The 19,440-nt window shown below is 65.1% G+C and overlaps 3 protein-coding genes across 4 annotated transcripts in view; 1 reads left to right on the forward strand and 2 right to left on the reverse strand.

Annotated features, from left to right (window-relative positions):
- LOC120394845 (H-2 class II histocompatibility antigen, E-S beta chain-like) overlaps positions 1-17,402 on the reverse strand; it is a 91,098-nt gene extending 73,696 nt beyond the window's left edge. The window contains exon 1 of the mRNA XM_039519005.1: positions 17,236-17,402. Coding sequence (XP_039374939.1) covers positions 17,236-17,341 — 106 coding nt within the window. The 5' untranslated portion in view covers positions 17,342-17,402. The remainder of the gene's footprint in view (positions 1-17,235) is intronic.
- The window catches only part of LOC120394848 (HLA class II histocompatibility antigen, DR alpha chain-like), a 46,465-nt gene that overhangs the window by 22,347 nt on the left and 4,678 nt on the right, over positions 1-19,440 (forward strand). The gene's annotated exons all lie outside the window — the stretch shown is intronic.
- Positions 10,440-19,440, reverse strand: part of LOC120394846 (HLA class II histocompatibility antigen, DR beta 5 chain-like) — a 63,982-nt gene continuing 54,981 nt past the window's right edge. Inside the window, exon 6 of the mRNA XM_039519007.1 lies at positions 10,440-11,028. Within this exon, the coding sequence (XP_039374941.1) occupies positions 11,015-11,028 (14 nt within the window). The 3' untranslated portion in view covers positions 10,440-11,014. The remainder of the gene's footprint in view (positions 11,029-19,440) is intronic.

A 19,440-nucleotide genomic window follows, 5' to 3' on the forward strand; every position in this document is an offset into this window, starting at 1 on the left:
AAATAGCTGTTGGGCCAGCGTGAGGGGCGATCCGACCGTCCATGGGCAGCCCCCGCTTTGTGGGTGTCACAGAGTGTGTGTGGGGGGTCAAGGCCCTGCACCCCCCACTTCCTGCGATTCACCGCGACTCTCAGCCAGCCAGGAACACAGAAGGTTTGTTAGACGACAGGAACATGGTCCCAAGCAGGGCTTGTAGGTACGACCAGGACCCCTCAGCCAGGTCCCTCTGGGGGGCAGGGAGCTTAGACCCCAGACTTGGGGTTCCTGCCTCTTTCCAGCCAGCCCAAAACTGAAACCAAAAACCCCTCCAGCAGGCTCTCTGCCTTTGTCCAGCTCCCCTGGCAAAGGTGTTGACCTCCCCTCCCCCCTGCCTGGCTCAGGTTACAGGCTCAGGTACCGTCCCTCACCTAAAGTCCTCCCCGGCTCTCCCATCCCCCGTGCAGACCGTCCCTACTGCGTCACAGCGGGTACCTGAGCAGTTTGGGGTGATCAGTCCCCGTGTGGGTTACAGAGAGCTCTGTGCTATCCCCATGCCTAGGACGGGTGAGATCCTGGCCAGGCTGGGAGAGGCCCCGTTCCTGATCTCAGCTGATCACTAACGGGCATTGGCAGGGGCCTTGGCCTCAGATACCCGGCTCCAGTTGGCGCACGTACACGCTCCCTCTCTCTCTCTCTCTCTCTCTCTCTCTCAGTTCCTGGTCCTGTCCTGGCCTGTCTATTGGGCTGGGGGGGTCCCAGCTCCCTTCCAGCAGCTGGTAGCTCCGGTGTAGGGTGGGCTGGGGAGTGTTCCCGGCGTGGCTAGAGGGTGTTTGTATGTTAGTCAGACCTGGGCAGAGCCCATGGCCCATGTCAGGCGGGGGCTGCGCGGCATCCAGACCCCAGCCCTGCCTGGGAAGGGGGAGCCGGGCAGGGTGGGGCTGGCAGAAGGGGGGATCTCGGCCATGGAGGGGGGAGGGGCTGCATGAAACCAGAGCCTGCAATAGTGGAGGCGAGTGAGACCGGGCCCATCCCCAGCCAAGGGTGCAGGTACCAGCTGACAGCTGCTGGCAGGGGATTGCCGGAGATTGTCCCTCGCTGTGGTACCCACCTGCCCCAGCACCGGCCTGTGTGAGCCGGGGCAGCCAGACAGGAGCGTCTGGTCTAACGGGGCCAAGAGCCGGCTGGGAACAGGGGGCAGCCATGAGCACAGGCCCAGCGCTGGGGAGCCGTGACTGCGACCCACCGGTTGTGGGTTTCACAGCTGCCTCTGATAGGCTGCGCTGCTGTAAAGCCATGAACAGGGATACATGCACACACACCCCTCCCTGCAAACTACAGCCCTGGAGCCGTCGCCCTGCGTGTACTGACCCCTCGCCGGCCCGCAGCCAGTGACAGGGGCTCAGGCCAGGGGACGAATGGAGCCTGGTGCCCCAGCGCATGGTGCGGGATGATCCATGCGACAGGGAACGCAGCTCTCCCAGCTGGTGCCTGGCCAGGCCGTGAGCCACGGATTCCCCCAGGATGCCAGTCGGCTGACCTGGGACCATGACACCTCCATGGGGGAGGGGTGACAGGTATCCCCGCCCCCGGCAGTGGCTGTGGGGCCCACGCTGGGTTACGTCCATGAAGGGTTTATGGATCACTGCGAGCAGGGATTGATCTGCTCTGTGGGGGTTACCCCAGCTCCCCAGGCACTAACAGCAGCGGGGGGTGATCGCCGCAGTGCTTGGGACTGGGACCAGCTCAGAGACATCCCCCGGCCCGGGTGGGTCCCAGGCTGGCAGGGCTGGGCCAGAGGAGGCGTGACGGCCCCAGAACGAACTGGGGCTAGAGAAGGAGTTTAACAGGCTCAGGACCTTGCTATGGATCCAGCGACAGACGGGGCTTTGGTCCTGGGGCCCCAATTCCGGCTGCTGGGCGGGAAGAGCTCAGGCCGTGTGGGAGCCTGGCAATTCCTGCTGCTCAGGGCGTGGTTACATCTGGTTATTGGTTTTTATTTGTGTCTCTCTGTGATGCTTCCCCCCGAGTCGCTGTCTCTGCTGAGCGCGAGCCAGGCGGGAACTGGTGTCCCAGGCACACAGGGTTGGGGCTACGGCTCAGCTTTGGATCAGGCTCTGGGAGGCCCCATCAGGGCAGGGGGCCAGACCTCTGGGGTCTCACTCTGCCGCCAGGGGGAGCCCCACGGCTTCACCGCCTCCTTAGGCTGGAGGTCTGGGCCTGCAGCCCCCTGCTCGCCTGTGAGCTCCGCTGAGTGAGCCCCACTGGGGCAGACCCTGGGGAGAGACCTGGCCGCTCTTCAGGGATCGGTGCCGCGGCCCAGCGTTCGCAGGGACACACACGGCGCTGCAGAACAGGGGGGTTATTCACCAGCTGCCCCAGCACAGGGAGCCCTGAGGGGAGCCCAGAGGATGGAGCGTCACACCTGGTAACTGCTGGCAAACACTGGAGCTCAGAGCCAACCCCCCAGAGACAGGTCTGGGACTCTCTGCTGGGGACAGGGCTCCAGGGTGGCTGGGGAGTGACTCTCAGGCCCCTGGGGGTGGTGGTGGTGGGAATGCTGGGTAATAACTGCCCCCACCCCGTGTTCTGCCCCTGAGCTGCTCCCCAGCCCTGCTGCCCCATTGCTGAGTCCCTGCGGCTGGGGGTGTCAGGCTGGTCACTGCAGCCCGAGCTTGGGACAGGAGCATCTCTCCAGCTGCCTCTCCTCAGGGAAAGGGATTTGGGGGTCCCCCTCCCCGATGCTCCCTCCCCACTTTCCCCACCCTTTGGCAAGGAGCCCATCCAGCCTGGGAACAAACCTGCAGCCCCCCCGAGGAATCACCCCATGGGCCCCTGCCCCATGCCCAGCCGGGCTCAGCTGTGTGTTTGCACTGTTAAAATGGGGTTAGACGGATCCCAGTGGGGTCAGACTGTGTGAGATGCTGGCAATGGCTGTCGGCGTCAGTCTCAAGAACGTGTGTCCCAGGCTGGCCGGCGACAGGGAGGGGTTTGCTCTGAATCAGTGACCCCAGGCAGGAGATGAGTTACCAGGTGTGAAACACCAGAGTGCCCAGGACCGGTTCTCCCCACCCGGCCCAGCGACAGACGCCCTCCGGTCAGTCTGCACTGCGCGTGTCAGTGTGATTGACGTCGGTCGGGGTGTTGGGGAGACACAGTCTGTCACGGAGTGTGGGGGAGCCCGGCCCTGCACCCCTCTTCCTGGGACTCACAGCGACTCTCAGCCAGCCAGTAAAACCGAAGGTTTATTGGACAACATGAACACAGGATACAGCCCAGCTCGTGTTCAGCGCCAGGACCCCTCAATCTGGCCCTTCTGGGGGTTCAGGGTGTCTGGAATCCAGCACATGTTCCCCTGTAAACCCACCACCCAGCTCCCAAACCGAAAACTGACTCCACTCCCCCCTTCCCTTTGTCTCGCCCCAGCCAGAGGTGACCACCTCCCCTCCCCCAGGCCAGGCTCATGTTACAGCTGCATACCTGTCTCTGCCTACCAAGCACACAGACAGCCCCTGCTACATCACACCTCTCCCCCCTCCGAGACTGAACTGAGCGGGGTCACTTTGCCCAGTGACCCGGGGAAGTTCAGGGCCCCCTCTCCGGGACAGCGCATCCGCTATCAGGTTGGCGCTTCCCTTCACGTGGACCACGTCCATGTCATAGTCCTGCAGGAGCAGGCTCCACCTCAGGAGCTTCGCGTTGGCTCCTTTCATCTGGTGCAGCCAGGTCAGGGGAGAGTGGTCGGTGTACACGGTGAAGTGGCGCCCAAAGAGATATGGCTCCAGTTTCTTCAGGGCCCACACCATGGCCAGGCATTCCTTCTCGATGGCCGCGTAGTTCTGCTCCCGGGGTAGCAACTTCTTGCTCAGGTACACAATGGGGTGTCTCTCCCCCTTTTCATCCTCCTGCATCAACACCGCTCCCAGGCCCGTGTCTGAGGCATTGGTAAACACCATAAAGGGCTTGTCAAAGTTTGGGTTTGCCAGAACTGGGCCTCTGAGCAGAGCCTCCTTCAGTGCCTGGAGAGCCTCCTGGCACTGCTCGGTCCAGACCACCTTGTCTGGCTTCCCCTTCTTGCACAGCTCAGTGATGGGGGCGGCTATGGCACTAAAGTGGGGCACGAACTTCCGATAGTACCCCACCATCCCGATAAAGGCCTGGACCTGCTTTTTGGTCTGGGGAGCGGGCCAGTCTCTGATCGCCTCCACCTTGGCCGGTTCCGGCTTTAGGCAGCCGCTCCCCACCCGATGGCCCAGGTAAGATACTTCCACCATCCCCACCTTGCACTTCTCAGCCTTGACGGTTAACCCCGCCTCCCGGAGTCGGTCCAGCACTTGTCTAACCTGGGACACGTGATCCTCCCAGGTCTGGCTGAAGACGCAGATGTCATCAATATACGCCACAGCAAAACTCTCCATCCCCCTCAGTAGCTGATCCACCAGGCGCTGGAAGGTGGCCAGTGCTCCCTTGAGGCCGAAGGGCAGGGTCAGAAACTCGTAGAGCCCCAGGGGGGTGATGAAGGCCGATTTCAGCCTGGCATCTGCGTCCAGCGGCACTTGCCAGTAGCCCTTTGTAAGATCCATGGTGGTGAGGTACCGAGCGCCTCCCAGCTTGTCTAGGAGCTCATCAGGCCTTGGCATGGGGTAGGCATCAGATACGGTGATGGCATTGAGCTTTCGATAGTCCACCAGAACCGGATCGACCCGTCCTTCTTGGGGACCAGCACCACTGGGGAGGCCCAGGGGCTGGCGGACGGCTGAATCACCCCTAAAGCCAGCATGTCCCTGACCTCCCTTTCCAGGTCCTGGGCAGTCTTCCCGGTAACCCGAAAAGGGGAGCATCGTATCGGGGTGTGTGCCCCAGTCTCCACCCGGTGGACGGTCAAATTAGTGCGCCCAGGCTGGTTGGAAAACAACTGTCGGTACAGTTGCAGCACCCCTCTGATCTCAGCATGCTGAGCCGGGGTCAGCTGATCAGAGAGGGGAATCACCTCCAGGGGGGAACCAGCCTTTGTCCCTGGGAATAGATCCACTAGAGGGTCATCCCCCGGCTCCTCCCAGTGCCCACACACGGCCAACACCATATTCCCCCGGTCATAATATGGCTTCATCATATTCACATGGTACACCCGGCGGTGATGAGCCCAGTTCGACAGCTCCACCACATAGTTTACCTCATTTAGTTGCTGGACAACCTTGAAGGGCCCTTCCCAGGCGGCCTGGAGTTTGTTTTTCCTCACGGGGATGAGAACCATCACTTGATCCCCGGTGGCGAAGGCGCGGGCCCGCGCCAGGCGGTCGCATTTCAGACCTTCTGCTTCCTCTGGGCTCGGGCCAGATTCTCCCTGGCCAGGCCCATGAGCTCGGCAAGTCTTTCCCGGAAGGTCAGGACATACTCCACCACCGACTCTCCATCGGGAGCGGCCTTCCCCTCCCATTCGTCTCTCATCAGGTCCAGGGGCCCCCTTACCCGCCTCCCATATAACAGTTCGAAAGGCGAGAACCCAGTTGACTCCTGGGGTACCTCCCTGTACGCAAACAGCAGGTGAGGTAAGTACTTGTCCCAGTCCTGTGGGTGCTGGTGCATGAATGTTTTTAACATCATCTTTAGCGTCCCGTTGAACCTCTCCACCAGCCCGTTGGTCTGGGGGTGATACGCTGAGGCCCAGCTGGGTCGGACCCCACATTTCTCCCACAGGGACTGAAGCAGGGTCGACATGAAGTTGGACCCCTGGTCCGTTAAGACTTCCTTGGGGAACGCCACCCGGCTGAAATGGTCAGCAGCGCATCCGCCACGGTGTCTGCCTCGGTAGAGGACAAGGCCACCGCCTCGGGGTATCGAGTGGCGAAATCTACCACCACCAAGATGTATTTCTTCCCTGACCGGGTCGCCTTGCTGAGAGGTCCCACCATGTCCATGGCCACCTTCTGGAAAGGCTCTTCTATGATGGGCAAAGGCCTCAGAGCTGCTTTCCCCTTGTCCCGGGCCTTCCCCACCCGCTGGCAGGGGTCACAGGATTGGCAGTACTGCCGGACATGGGTAAAGACCCCAGGCCAGTAAAAGTTCTGTAGCAGCCTCTGCCTGGTCCGCCGGATTCCCTGGTGCCCGGCGAGGGGGATGTCATGGGCCAGGTACAGCAGCTTGTGGCAAAACTTCTGAGGAACCACCAGCTGCCTCCTGATCCCCCATGACTCCACTTCCCTGGGAGGAGCCCATTCTTGGTACAGGAACCCCTTCTCCCACAGGAACCTCTCCTTCCAACCTCTCCTCATGGTCTGCGCTGCATTGAGGTCAGCCCGGTCCCTGGGCTTCTGCAAGGAGGGATCCTTCTGCACCTCGGCCTGGAACTCAGCAGCTGGGGCAGGGACGGGGATCTGCTCTCTCTCACCGGCTGGGTCCGAGGCCGCAGCCCCTCTGGGTCGTGTCTCTGGGCGTTCCCTCCCCGCCAGGCACTCGGGCAGAGTACTTTCCCCGTTGTCAGGGTGCAGTGCCCTGCGCCGACTCTGACTACGGGTCACGATCAGGGTACCCCGGGCATTGCCTGGCCAGGCCTCGAGCCCCCCCCCCATTAGCACCTCTGTGGGCAAATGGGGTGTACCTCACATCCTTGGGGCCCTCCTGACCCCACTTCAGGTGCACCCTCGCCACGGGCACCTTGAATGGGGTCCCGCTCACGCCCATCAGGGTCAGGTAGGTGTCAGGCACCATCCGATTTGGGGCCACCGCCTCGGGCCGGGCCAGCGTCACCTCTGCGCCTGTGTCCCAGTACCCAGTGACCTCCCTCCCATCCACCTCCAGGGGAACAAGGCACTCGCTCCGGAGGGGCAGCCCCGTGGCCACCCTGTAGCAGAACCTTGTGTCCGGAGCATCCAGCCCCCCAGAGGCGCTGACCTGGGGCCCTCCTCCCTCCTTCCCAGGTGGGACGCTGCCAGCCCCCCTCTCTTGGGAATGTTGCCCCTCCTCCGATTGGGTCTTTACCCAGTCAACCCTCTGCGGGTTGGGTCTGCTCGGTCTGTCTCTGAGCTTGGGGCACTGGGCCCATATGTGGCCTTGTTGGCCACAGTGAAAGCAGCCCATGTCTCGTGGGTCCCCTCGAGGGGGTCGGGTGGATCTGACGCTGGACGTTCCCCTTTTGTGGGGGTTCTCCAAAGGGCCCCGCTGGGAGGTCCCATGGTGACTCTCTCTCTGCGTTGAGGCAGGCCTGCTCCCTCGAGACTCCTCCCTGCCATCCCCCGCCCGACTGTCCATGTATTGGTCGGCCAGCCGGCCTGCATGCTGCGGGTTCTCCGGCTTCTGGTCCATCACCCACCACCTCAGGTCGGACGGGCACTGCTCATACAGGTGCTCCAGTACGAATAGGTCAAGCAGGTCCTCTCTAGTTTGGGCCCCAGCCGTCCACTTGCGGGCGTACCCCTGCGCCCGGTTGACCAGTTGTAGGTATGTGACCTCCTGGGTCTTATGTTGACCCCGGAACCTCTTCCGGTACATCTCCGGGGTCAGCCCAAACTCGCGGAGCAGGGCCTCTTTGAACAGGTTGTAGTCCCCTGCCTCCGCCCCTCTCATCCGGCTGTACACCTCCACGGCGGTGGAGTCCAGTAAGGGGGTGAGGCACTGGATCCTGTCTGCAGGGTCAACCTTGTGCAGCTCGCAGGCGTTCTCAAAGGCCGTCAGGAAGGTGTCTATGTCCTCCCCCTCCTTACGCGGGGCCAGGAAGTTCTTATCAAAGCTCTTTGTAGGCTTGGGTCCCTCCTCACTCCCCGCAGCCGGGGCCTCCCTGCTTCTCAGCTGGGCCAGGGCCAGCTCATGTTTGCGCTGCTGCTCCCTCTCCTCGTATTCGCGTTGCTTCTCCTTCTCCCTCTCCTCGTATTCGCGTTGCTTCTCCTTCTCCCTCTCCTCGTGTTCGCGTTGCTTCTGCCTCTCCTCCAGCTCACGCTGGCTTTGTCTCTCCTCACGTTCCCTCTGTTCCTTACGCTCCTCCAGCTCTCTCAGTTTTATCTCTCTCTCCAAGTCCAGCCGCCTGCGCTCCACGGAGGCCGAGCGTCGCCGGGACGATCCCCTGCTGGCTGGGGGGGTCACGGTGCCCTCGGTAGCTGGGCTCCTCCTCCCCCTCCCCCTAGGCCTAGGGGTGGGAGGTCTCGGGAAGCCCTCAGCGGCCGGCTGACCACTCCCAGCGGGGACAGACACTGGTGCCTGCGCTGCATCTGCCCAGCTGTTTCCCTCAGAGACAGGGACTGGTTCATTCCGGCGATCTCCCTCCTCCAGCCGGGCAATCAGCTGGGCCTTGGTGAGCTTCCCACAGTGCAGCCCCCTCCGCTTGCACAGCTCCACCAGCTCACACTTGTGCTTCTGGGAATACATCTTCCTGCTGGCCGCTCGCAGGCCGGGGTGCTCGCCGCTCCCCACGGGTTCCAGGGGGTCCCCTAGTGTGCCAGTCCTTGAGCTCACCACCTCTCTGCCAGGGTCGAGCTGCAGACTCCTCCGCCCCTGGGATCGCTCGCTGCGATCCCCCGGGGGACCCTGTTACTGCAAAGTCCTGCTCTCTGGTCACACTCGCCCAGGGGTTAATCACCCCTTCGTTTTACTGCTCCCCAGTCACTTACTGCAGGAAGCGCCGTCCACGGGGTGCCGCCGATCCCACCGCTGCCACCAGTTGTCACGGAGTGTGGGGGAGTCCGGCCCTGCACCCCTCTTCCTGGGACTCACAGTGACTCTCAGCCAGCCAGTAAAACCGAAGGTTTATTGAACAACAGGAACACAGGATACAGCAGAGCTCGTGTTCAGCGCCAGGACCCCTCAATCTGGCCCTCCTGGGGGTTCAGGGTGTCTGGAATCCAGCATGGGTTCCCCTATGAACCCACCACCCAGCTCCCAAACCGAAAACTGACTCCACTCCCCCCTTCCCTTTGTCTAGCCCCAGCCAGAGGTGACCACCTCCCCTCCCCCAGCCAGGCTCATGTTACAGCTGAATACTTGGCTCTCACCTATCACTCCACTCAAACAGTCCCTACTCCATCACACAGTCCTGCACCCCCGGGCTCCCTGCGATTCACCAGGACTCTCAGCCAGCCAGTAAAGCAGAAGGTTTATTTAGACGACAGGAACACAGTCCAGGACAGGGTCTTGCAGGCACAGATAACAGGATCCCCTCTGTTAGGTCCATCTTGGGGCCCCAGGAGCCCCACAGCCCCCATTGGGATCAGAGCCCTGTCTCTGCTTCCCTTCCTTCCCCAGCCAGCTCCCGTCTGCCCAACCCCCTCCGGCCCCTCCTCTCTGCTCAGCTTCTTTCCCCGGCCAGGAGGTCACCTGACCCCTTTGTCTCCAACACCTGGGGGATGCACCTTCACAGGGGAGGTGCCCAGGCCATCAGTTGCTAGGAGACAGAGTGTCAGGTATTCGGATGCACTGGCCTTTTGCTTTGCTAGATACTTAAGATCTGCACCCAGCACTCCCAGCCCCCAGTAAGACCAGTCCCACTTCGTCACAACAAGCTCAGGTATCTTCCCTCAGGGAAAGTCTCCCATCCTCAATGCAGCCAGTCCCAGCAAACTCCCCTGCAACCCTGGTTAATACTCCCCACTCAACATTCAAATAACACAAGAACGTTCCCACTTCATCACACTGGGTGTCGCAGGGGCGTGCACAGGAATACATATTTGGCCAGTCTTGGAGGGGCTCTTTCTGTGCCCCCCATGCCTGGAGGAGTTGGCTCCCCCGTCCCCCCGCAGGCAGAGGAGCTGCATCTCTCTCCCCCCCCACCCCCCACGTCTCCAGGGCTTGAGGACCTGTCGTCTCCCACCTGGGGCTGGGGGAGTTCTGTCTCTGCGCTGATTGGCGGGGGCTGCCCCTGCTTGACCCCCCCTGACACACGCCCCTGTGTGAATAAACCACCTCCCTGCATGATGTAAGTGACACAGACACAAGCACTCGTGTGCCCGGCCCTGCCAGCGGACAGCATCTCCCCACTCACTCCCCTGTCGCGCAGAGATGGGTTATCAGGCCAAGGGGAAATCTCCCGCCCATCAGCACGAAGCGTCTTCACCAGACGGGCTGCAGCAGCGCTGGGCGTGTAGACAAGCCCTGTGCCCCAGGAGGACCCTTGCGGGACCTCAGAGGACACAGGACTTTGTTGAGGACACCCCGCCCCCCCGCACTCCCCCATGAAGAGGAGAGGTGCAGGAGCTCGTCCCACCAGCTGGAACGTGGGGAGGAAGGGCAGGAAAACCCCCATCCAGGAGAAACCCCTTGCTGGACACTGCTTGGATGTGACAGGGCAGGAATGACCGGGCATAAGCACCAGATCCCCTGGCTGTGCCCAGGTCAGCCCCACAGCACACACAGCGCTTGCTTCTGACAGGAGTTTCTGTGACCTTTGGGCCCCTAGGGCTGTAACTCTCTGGGGTGGGTGCGTGTGTGACCTGCTTTAACCTTGTCAAGAACTCCCCGTGCTTTGTCGTAGTTAACGAATCTTTACTGAGGTTATTACAGGATTGGCTACAAGCGTCGTCTGTGGAGTGAGATCGAAGGTGCCGCTGCCCTGGGGTGAGCGACTGGTCCTGTGGGACAGGGAGTGACCGAACGTCGCTGTGATTTGGGGTGGAGGGGACGATCGATGGATCACAAGGGCAGGCTGGCCGGGGTGGCCAGACAGATCGCAGAGCCCAAGGGGAGTGTCTGGGGCTCCGCGGTTACGTTGTTACAGGGCCTGCGGAGTTCACACATGATATTTTGGTGAAATCTCAGTGCAGAACTCAGCCAATTTGGGGTTGGTGCCCCAGGTACTAACTGTGCCCTGAGATTGGTCCCCACCCTTGTGAGCCACTCGACAGCGGGGCAGGGTCGCCCCAGGGCCCTGCTGGGACCGAGGGGCAGGGACGGGTCCCCGGGGGGGGGGGCAGCACGGGCTGGAGCCGGGCAGAGCGCGGGGAGCAGGCGGGGACAGGAAGGGACCGGCTCCAGGTTCTGCATTCTCCGGGCTGGGCGAGGTGCTGGGACAGATGGATGGAAACTCCTGCCGGCCGGGGGATCCGACGCCCAGGATCTAACTCAGGAGCCCTGCAGGGAGAGGGGAGAGAAATCAGCCCCTGGCCGTGGGGCTAGTGGGACGGACGGGGGATTTTCTCTGCCAGGCCCCAGGGCGCCCCAGGGACTCTGCCCGGCAGCCGCAGGGCTGGGGGAGGCTCGGCAGGACCCAGGACCCTCTGCCCCCGGGAGCAGCTCGGGGATCGGCCTGAACGGGGAGCAAGGGAGCCGCAGCCTCCTCCTCCGCGGGGCCAGCGCCCCATTGCCCAGCTGCCCAGGGGCTGAGCCGGGCGGGTGTCACGGGCCGAGGGGCAGAAGCAGCCCCCCCACGGGAGCCCCAGGCAGCCTGTGCTCAGTGTGGGGGGAGGGGAGTTTAACCGGGGAGGGGGATTGAAATTACCTGCAGGTTGGGGAACGGGACGTCCTGAAAAACAAAGAGAAACATGGTCAGAGCCCTGGGCGGAAGGAGCTGGTTCCCGGGGGTCGGAGCTCCAGCCCCTGCCCCACAGCGTGGAACGCCCCCCACTAGGAACCCAGCCCCCCTCCGGCCCCCAGACCTGGGCTTACCCCTCCTCCCCCGTTATTACTGTTAATCCCTGACCCAGGATCCCTGCCCGGGGGAGGGGACGGAAACGCTCTGAGCCCCGGGGCAGGGGCAGCTCCCTGCACTGCGAGGGGTCGGGGTCTGTCCCACCCTGGGGGCTCGGCCGGGGGAGGGGAGAGTGGGAGCTCCCGGCCTGGCCCCGGGGCCCCGCACTGAGATCTCCCCATGGCCCCTGCTCTGCCCCTGCCCTAGGAGGGGGGAGGGTCTGACCCAGCCCCGGCCCCAGGAGAGGAGAAGCCGGGAGGCCCCTGCCAGACTCTGAGCAGCCCCTGCTGGGGGTGGGGGGAGCCTGCAGCCAGGCCCAGATTCCCCTGAGCCCCCCAGCCCCACCTCCCCCCACAGACACCCTGGTGCCCCACCCCCGCCCGGAGCCGTTCACCTTTCTTATTCTTCAGGTAGATGAGGAGTCCGGGCGCCAGGAAGATCAGCCCCAGCACGAAGCCCCCGACCCCCGTCAGCATCTTGCTCCTGGCGGAGTCAGACTGCGCCTCTGAAACAGGGACATGGAACGGGCTGGGTCAGAGCCAGGGGCCTCCGGGCCGGGCTCCCGTCTGTGCCAGTGACCGGCGCCGGCCGGGGCAGAGCCAGGGGCCTCCGGGCCCGGCTCCCGTCCGCGCCAGTGACCGGCGCCGGCCGGGGCAGAGCCAGGGGCCTCCGGGCCGGGCTCCCGTCCGCGCCAGTGACCGGCGCCGGCCGGGGCAGAGCCAGGGGCCTCCGGGCCGGGCTCCCGTCCGGGCCAGGGACCGGTGCCGGCCGGGGCAGAGCCAGGGGCCTCCGGGCCGGGCTCCCGTCGCGCCAGTGACCGGCACCGGCCGGGCAGAGCCAGGGGCCTCCGGGCCGGGCTCCCGTCCGTGCCAGTGACCGGCGCCGGCCGGGGCAGAGCCAGGGGCCTCCAGGCCGGGCTCCCGTCAGCACCAGTGACCGGCGCTGGCCGGGGCAGAGCCAGGGGCCTCCGGGCCCGGCTCCCGTCAGCACCAGTGACCGGCGCTGGCCGGGGCAGAGCCAGGAGCCTCCGGGCCAGGCTCCCGTCCGTGCCAGTGACCAGGTGTGACAAAGTGGGACTGTTCTTAATGTTTCCTCTGAATACTGTGTGGGTGCCTCAGTTTCCCCTTTGCAGTTCTTAGTCTCTAGGGGGTGGGATAAAGGTCAGTGTACATAAATCACTGACACTCTGTCTCCTGGCAACTAATGGCCAGGGCCCTTCCCCCCTGCAAGGAAATAGCTAAAGGTGAACAAAGAGATCAGGTGACCTCCTGGCCCGGGGAAAGAGACAAAGCCCAGAGAGGGGGGGCTGGAGGGGGTTTCAGTTTGGGGCTGGCTGGGGATGGGGAGTGAGGACAGACAGGGGTGTCTGGTTCTCTGAACCCCATAATGGACCTGGCCGAGGGGTCCGGTTCGCGGTACCTACAAGCTCTGTTTTGGACTGTGTTCCTGGCATTGAATAAACCTCTGTGTTACTGGCTGGCTGAGAGTCACGTCTGACTGTGAAGTGGGGGGGCAGGACCCTGTGGCCCCCCCAGGACCCCGACTGGGCAGACTCGCTGTGGGAAGCGCACGGTGGGGCAGAGGATGCTGAATGCTCCAAGGAGAGACCCAGGAGGTGAAGCCGTGGGAGCTTCTTGCCCTGCAGACAGGCTGCTCCAAGGGAGAGGAGGCTCCCAGAGTCCTGCCTGGCTTGGTGGGGAGCAGCTCCAGAGCAGCGCCCGGGGACTCCATGACACCAATGCCGGCCGGGGCAGAGCCAGGGGCCTCCGGGCCGGCCTCCCGTCTGCACCAGTGACCAGCGCTGGCCGGGTCAGAGCCGGGGCCAGGTCCTGCAGCAGCAGCTATGGGACAATCTGCCCCACACCAGGGCTCCTCCTGGTCTGTGATCATCAGAGATCAGCTCAGGCCCTGCAGCGCAAGGTCTGAGATCCCTGCCCATTGTCAGCATAAACTGGTCTAGCCAGGGCTGTGCCTAGGGGATGAGGAGCCTGGGACAGAAGTGACAGATTTATCTCTTCCAGGACCGACCATGCCAGCCAATTGCACCAGTCCGCGGGGCCTGGAGTAGTTATCGCGATTCACCCTACCCAAGGGACGGCTCTGAGTCTAGCCCTGGATAGAAACACAGAAATAGCCAGTCTCTGTGTGAACCTTGCTTTGCTCTTGGCAGGGGCGGCTCTAGCTTTTTGGCCGCCCCAAGCAGTCATGCGCGGGAGGCGCCCCGGAGCCGCGGGAGCAGCGGACCTCCCGCGGGCATGACTGAAGAGGGACCGCTGGTCCCGCGTGGCTCGGCTGGACCTCCCGCAGCTGCGGACGGCTCGCGGGTCCGGCGGCTCCGCTTGAGCTGCCGCAGTCATGCCTGCGGGAGGTCCAGCCAAGCCGCGGGACGAGCGCCCCCTCCGCAGTCATGCCTGCAGCAGGTCCAGTCGTCCCGGGGCTCCGGTGGACCTCCCGCAGGCATGACTGCGGCAGGTCCGCCGGCCCAGCCCGCTGCCCCCCGCGGCCGCAGGGGACGCCCCCTAGATGTTGCCGCCCTAGGCACCAGCTTGTTTTGCTGGTGCCTAGAGCCGCCCCTGGCTCTTGGGCTCAGTGACACCCTGTGGCAGTGAGTTCCACAAGCTAATTACACAGTGTGTGGGAAACGTCCTTCCTTATACCAGGTGTGAATTTGCCCCTTTCCATTCCACTGCGTGTCCCCTTGTCCTTGTGCTGTGAGACAGGGAGAACAGACGCTCCCGATCTCCCTTCTCCAGACCAGTCATTATTATGGAGACTTTTCTCGTCTCCCCATCCCGTCACTGCCCCACTCAGGTTGTGTCTCCACGGCGTTTTGCAGCCCGTGGACCTGAGCTCCCAGCCCAGGTCGATAGTTGTGGGTTATCAGGGCTCGTGTGAGCGCTCTGACCCAGGCCCATCCCCCGAGGGGTGCCCCGGCGGGCTCAGGGCCGCCCCACACCCAGAGGCTCTTACCCCAGTGCACGGCGAGGGGCTCCCGCAGGCTGATGTGCTCCACCTGGCAGGTGTAGACGTCCCCGCGCCGGGGGCTCATCTCCAGCATCACCAGGATCTGGAAGGTCCAGTCTCCGTTCTGGAGCAGCTCTGTGGACACCACCCCGGCCGTCTGCTCCTGCCCGTTCTTCAGCCACTGGATCTCGATCCCCCCGGGGTAAAACCCCGTCACCGAGCAAACCAGCAGGTGGGAGTGGGGCTCAGACCCCGATTTCGTGGGGGAAACTTTCACCTTGGGCCGAACTGGGGGGAAGAGAGAGTGGGGGGGTGGGTGGGAAAGGAGCCGGAGACGGAGCACGGTGACCCCCCTCTGCCAGGGAAAGGCCCCAGCTCCAGGGTCCAGCAGAAAGGGCCCGAGGGGAGTCGCGTCCCGTCACCCCCATGGGGGCAGAGCCAGGGACCGTCAGACACTGGGGCCCAGGGAGACGGGGTCTCAGCCCAGGGACCAGGGGCTGCCCCCACCCCCCAGACAGGGGGGATCCTGAGGGGGGAGAGGTGGGGTTGGGGGAGGGGAAAGTTGTGCCCCATCGCCCGGCCCCGCCCAGCCCAGGAAGGGGGGTTTGGAGCCGGAGGAGCCACCTGCCTCTGGGGGTCTGAGTGCGGGGCGCTGGCGGCTGAACCCCTCAGGAGGGCGGGGGACCGGGAGCGGGGGTAGGGTCAGTCACCCCCCCCCCCGAGACTGACTCGGGCCTGGGGCTCTGCGCCCCGCAGACGGGGGGGGGCGCAGCTAGAACCGGGAGCAGACGGCAGGGGTGACGCCCCCCCCCCCGTTACCCCGCCCCAGCGCAGGGTTCCCTCTGCCTCCTGCCGCTGGGTGACCCCGCCCCCTGCCCGTGACCGCGCGTCCTCGCCCCGCCCCCTCCCAGCGCAGGAGCCGCCCAACCCCCCCAGGCCCAGCGCAGGACCATACAGATAACCGGGTGGCGGGGGGACAGAGTGTCCGGACCCCTCCCGCCGCACTCACCTCTCCGGTCGATGCTGAAAGGCTCGTACGCCCTGTAGTTGTTCCGGCAGAACCGGTCCACATCAGCCCGCTTCTCCGCCAGGATCGCCTGGTTCTTGTTCCAATACTCGGCGTCGGGCCGCCCCAGCTCCGTGTCCGCCACGAACACCCCCAGGTCGCTGTCGAAGTGCAGGATCTGCCGCCCGTTGTAGAGGTACCGCTCCAGGAACCGGACCCGCTCGGTGCCGTTGGTGAACAGACACTCCGAGTTCGCCTGATACACGAACCGCCCTGCGGGGGGGGGAGACGGGTTCGGCTCAGGGACCCGCTGCCTGCCCCGGGGCTCGCAGCCTATGGGGGGGACACACCCAGATCCTCCGGGAGCGCCCACGAACACCTTGCCCGCCGCCCCCGCCGGGACCCAGGGGAGCCGGGGGGTGGGCAATGATGGTAACACCGAGCGGGGGGAGGGGCGCTGTGCCCATGTGTTGGGGGGGGGACAGACGCTGGGAGCCATTAAACCAAATTCTGAACCCTGGGTATGATGGAAACCACTTCAAGCCAGGGGATGCAGCTGCCCCCCAGCTCTGCTAGTGCCAACACCTGTGGGAGGGGACACAGAGAACCAGCCAAGGGGAGACACTGAGCAGACAGGACACCGGGACTGGCAGGATGGGGCTCCCCAAGGCATGTGGGGTCTGATACCCCCTCCCCAGATACCCCCAGGGCTGCCCAGGACGGGACTCCCCGGGGTGCTGGGGTCTGACCCCCCCGACACACCCAGCGTTGCCCAGGATGGGGCTCCCCGGGGCGCTGGGGTTTGACCCCCCCGACACACCCAGCGCTGCCCAGGACGGGCTCCCAGGGCGCCGGGTCTGACCCCATACACCCAGGGCTGCCCTGGTCGGGGCTCCCCAGGGCGCGGGGGTCTGACCCCCCCCCCATACACCCAGCGCTGCCCAGGACGGGGCTCCCCGGGGCGCTGGGGTCTGACCCCCCCCCCCGGATACACCCAGCGCTGCCCAGGCCGGGCTCCCTGCGGTGCTGGGGTCTGACCCCGGATACACCCACCCCTGCCCAGGTCGGGGCTCCCCTGGGCGCTGGGGTCTGTGCCCCCCCCCGCCGGATACACCCAGCGCTGCCCAGGATGGGGCTCCCCAGGGCGCTGGGGTCTGACCCCCCACCCCCCGATACACCCAGCGCTGCCCAGGACGGGCTCCCGGGCGCTGGGGTCTGACCCCGGATACACCCAGCGCTGCCCAGGACGGGCTCCCGGGCGCTGGGGTCTGACCCCCCCCATACACCCAGCGCTGCCCAGGCCGGGGCTCCCCGGGGTGCTGGGGTCTGACCCCCCCCCGGATACACCCAGTGCTGCCCAGGACGGGGCTCCCCGGGGCGCTGGGGTCTGACCCCCCCGGATACACCCAGCGCTGCCCAGGACGGCGCTCCCCGGGGCGCTGGGCTCTGACCCCACCCCGATACACCCAGCGCTGCCCAGGACGGGCTCCCAGGGCGCTGGGGTCTGATCCCCATACACCCAGCGCTGCCCAGGACGGGCTCCCGGGCGCTGGGGTCTGACCCCGGATACACCCAGCGCTGCCCAGCACGGGGCTCCCCGGGGCGCTGGGGTCTGACCCCCCCGGATACACCCAGCGCTGCCCAGGACGGGGCTCCCTGGGGCGCTGGGGTCTCTGCTCACCTGGGGGCTCCGTGCAATGAGCCAGGTGGGTTCTCAGCACCGTCAGTGTCACCAGCAGAGCCCCAGCCCAGCGGCTCCCGGCCCCCAGGATCCGACCCGCCCCCATCGCTGCTCAGGAGAGAGAGACCTGGAAACTCCTTGGGACCCCCCAGACTGAGACCTTCTCTGCCCAGCTCCGAGCACCAGCCCCGGGACGCTGCCCACGGCCCCGGGGATTGGGCACCCCCAGGCCAGGGGCCAGTCAGCACCGGGGCTGGGCAGCATCACCAGTCGCCAGGCAGAGCCGGCCCCAGCAGGGCTCGGTTCCCTACTTCTCCCTCGCAGGGGGCAGAGCAGGGCCTGGGGTCGGGCTGCAGGACTCGCCCGGCACCTGCCATGGCCCCGGGCAGCTTGAGAGCGGGGTCGGCCCAGGGACCAGCCCCCACCAGAGCAGGGCCCCCAGCAACGGGCCTGGGACCCCCCGTCCCCTTCCCCTGGTGCCTCGACCCTCTGCTGCCGGCTGGGGCAGGACGGGTGTGTGTGGGGGTGTCTCTGGTTTGTTGGGGGTAAATTTAGTCCCAGGGGAAGGTTCGGGGCTGGCCCCACAGGCAGAAGTTCCTAGCTTCCCTCTCCCCCACCTCCATGGGCCTGAGCCGTGCCCCCCAGGGACCCCACCAGATCGGGGGGCTCAGTCTCCATGGGTCAGGCACAGCTCGGCCTCCCAGCTGCTCCCACCATCGATCTCCCTCAGGGGCTTCTCTGGCCCCCCAGTTTCTGAGCCCCTCCCCCTCTCTGCTGCATTCAGCCCCTGCCCCGTGGGGCAGGGCCAGGCCAGTGTCCCCGTGGCCCAGCTGGGCAGGGAGGCCCAGAGGAGTCAGTGACTGGCCCAGGGTCACACACAGTCTGTGGCAGAGCCGGGAATGACCCCAGGGCTCCTGGGTCCCAGGCCAGCCCCGAACTGCTGGGCCAGCCCCTCTCCAGCCCCTCCAGTGCCCGGCCCCTCCTGCAGGGGGCAGTGTGAACACCCAGCACGTTAGCCTGGGCGGGGGGGGGCGGGGGTGAGCTGGTGCCATGTGGGGAAAGGGCGGGTTTGGGCCAGGGACCAACGTGCCCCACACAGGTCCTAGAACAGATCCCGGGGGTAGGGTGACCAGATGTCCTGATTTTATAGGGACAGTCCCGATTTTTGGAGCTTTTTCTTACATAGGCTCCTATTACCTCCCACCCCCATCCCGATTTTTCACACTTGCCGTCTGGTCACCCTATCTGGGGGGAAGGAAGTTTGGTCACTAACAGCAGACCCACCAGAGGGAAGGGCCCTGTGTGTGTCCCATTCCCGCCCCAGAGCCAGCCAGGATCCCGCCCTGGGGCCAGGTGGGAACCAGTGTCCCTAGAGGGGAGAGGCCGGGTATCCCAGTCTCCCATGGATAATCCCCCTGAACCCTGCTTGTGGCCTGATCTACACATAATGCTTATCCCAGCAGCGCTCTGTAGCTTAGGGGTCAGAGCTCTGGGGTCAGGCTGTGACCCCACACCCCAGCACAAAGCTGGGTCGCCAAGCCCCCCAGGTGCACACAGTCCTGCAGAACAGGGCATGTGTGAGCCGGGCGAGTGCCGTGCGGGGAGGTGCCGGCCCCACACTGGGGATAAACCCCTCCCGGCTGGACTGGGCTGCCAGGGACCCGCACCGCTCGGGCCCTGCCACGCAGACACAGCCCGCGGCAGCAGGTGTCTGGATGGGAATTTGCAGTATAGCCAACCCCAAATGTTCAGAACTCATGAGGTTATGTAAAAATACCACTTGGAAGGTTCTTTTATTTTGCCTGATTTGCCTGCAACTTCTCCATCTTCTCTCAGCGTGGCTCAGTGCTGCTGCTCTGCCCGGTAACAGCCTGGTCGGCGCAGGGATTTCTGCCATTGGGTGCGGGCCCCTGGGCTGGGCTCCCCTGGCCAATGCCGGGCGCTGCCCCCAGCCCTGCCCCCCCCCAGGGTGTGACATGTGCCCCCCCCCCCAACTCCCCTAGTGCAGCCGGCCCCCCGCCCAGCCCAGTGCCCAGGAGAGGAGATGGGGGCAGGACCGGGTGTCCCCATGGCCCAGCTGGCGCTGCTCACCCTGCTGGCCCTGCCGGGCACCGGGGCGGTGAGAGGTACGGGCGGGGTGGGGTCTGTGACACCTGGGCCCAGGCCTGGGGGGGATGGCTTCACCCACCCTTGGGGCTGACGGGG

This window comes from Mauremys reevesii, unplaced genomic scaffold (genome assembly GCF_016161935.1).
Source record: "Mauremys reevesii isolate NIE-2019 unplaced genomic scaffold, ASM1616193v1 Contig8, whole genome shotgun sequence".
NCBI lineage: Eukaryota > Metazoa > Chordata > Testudines > Geoemydidae > Mauremys > Mauremys reevesii.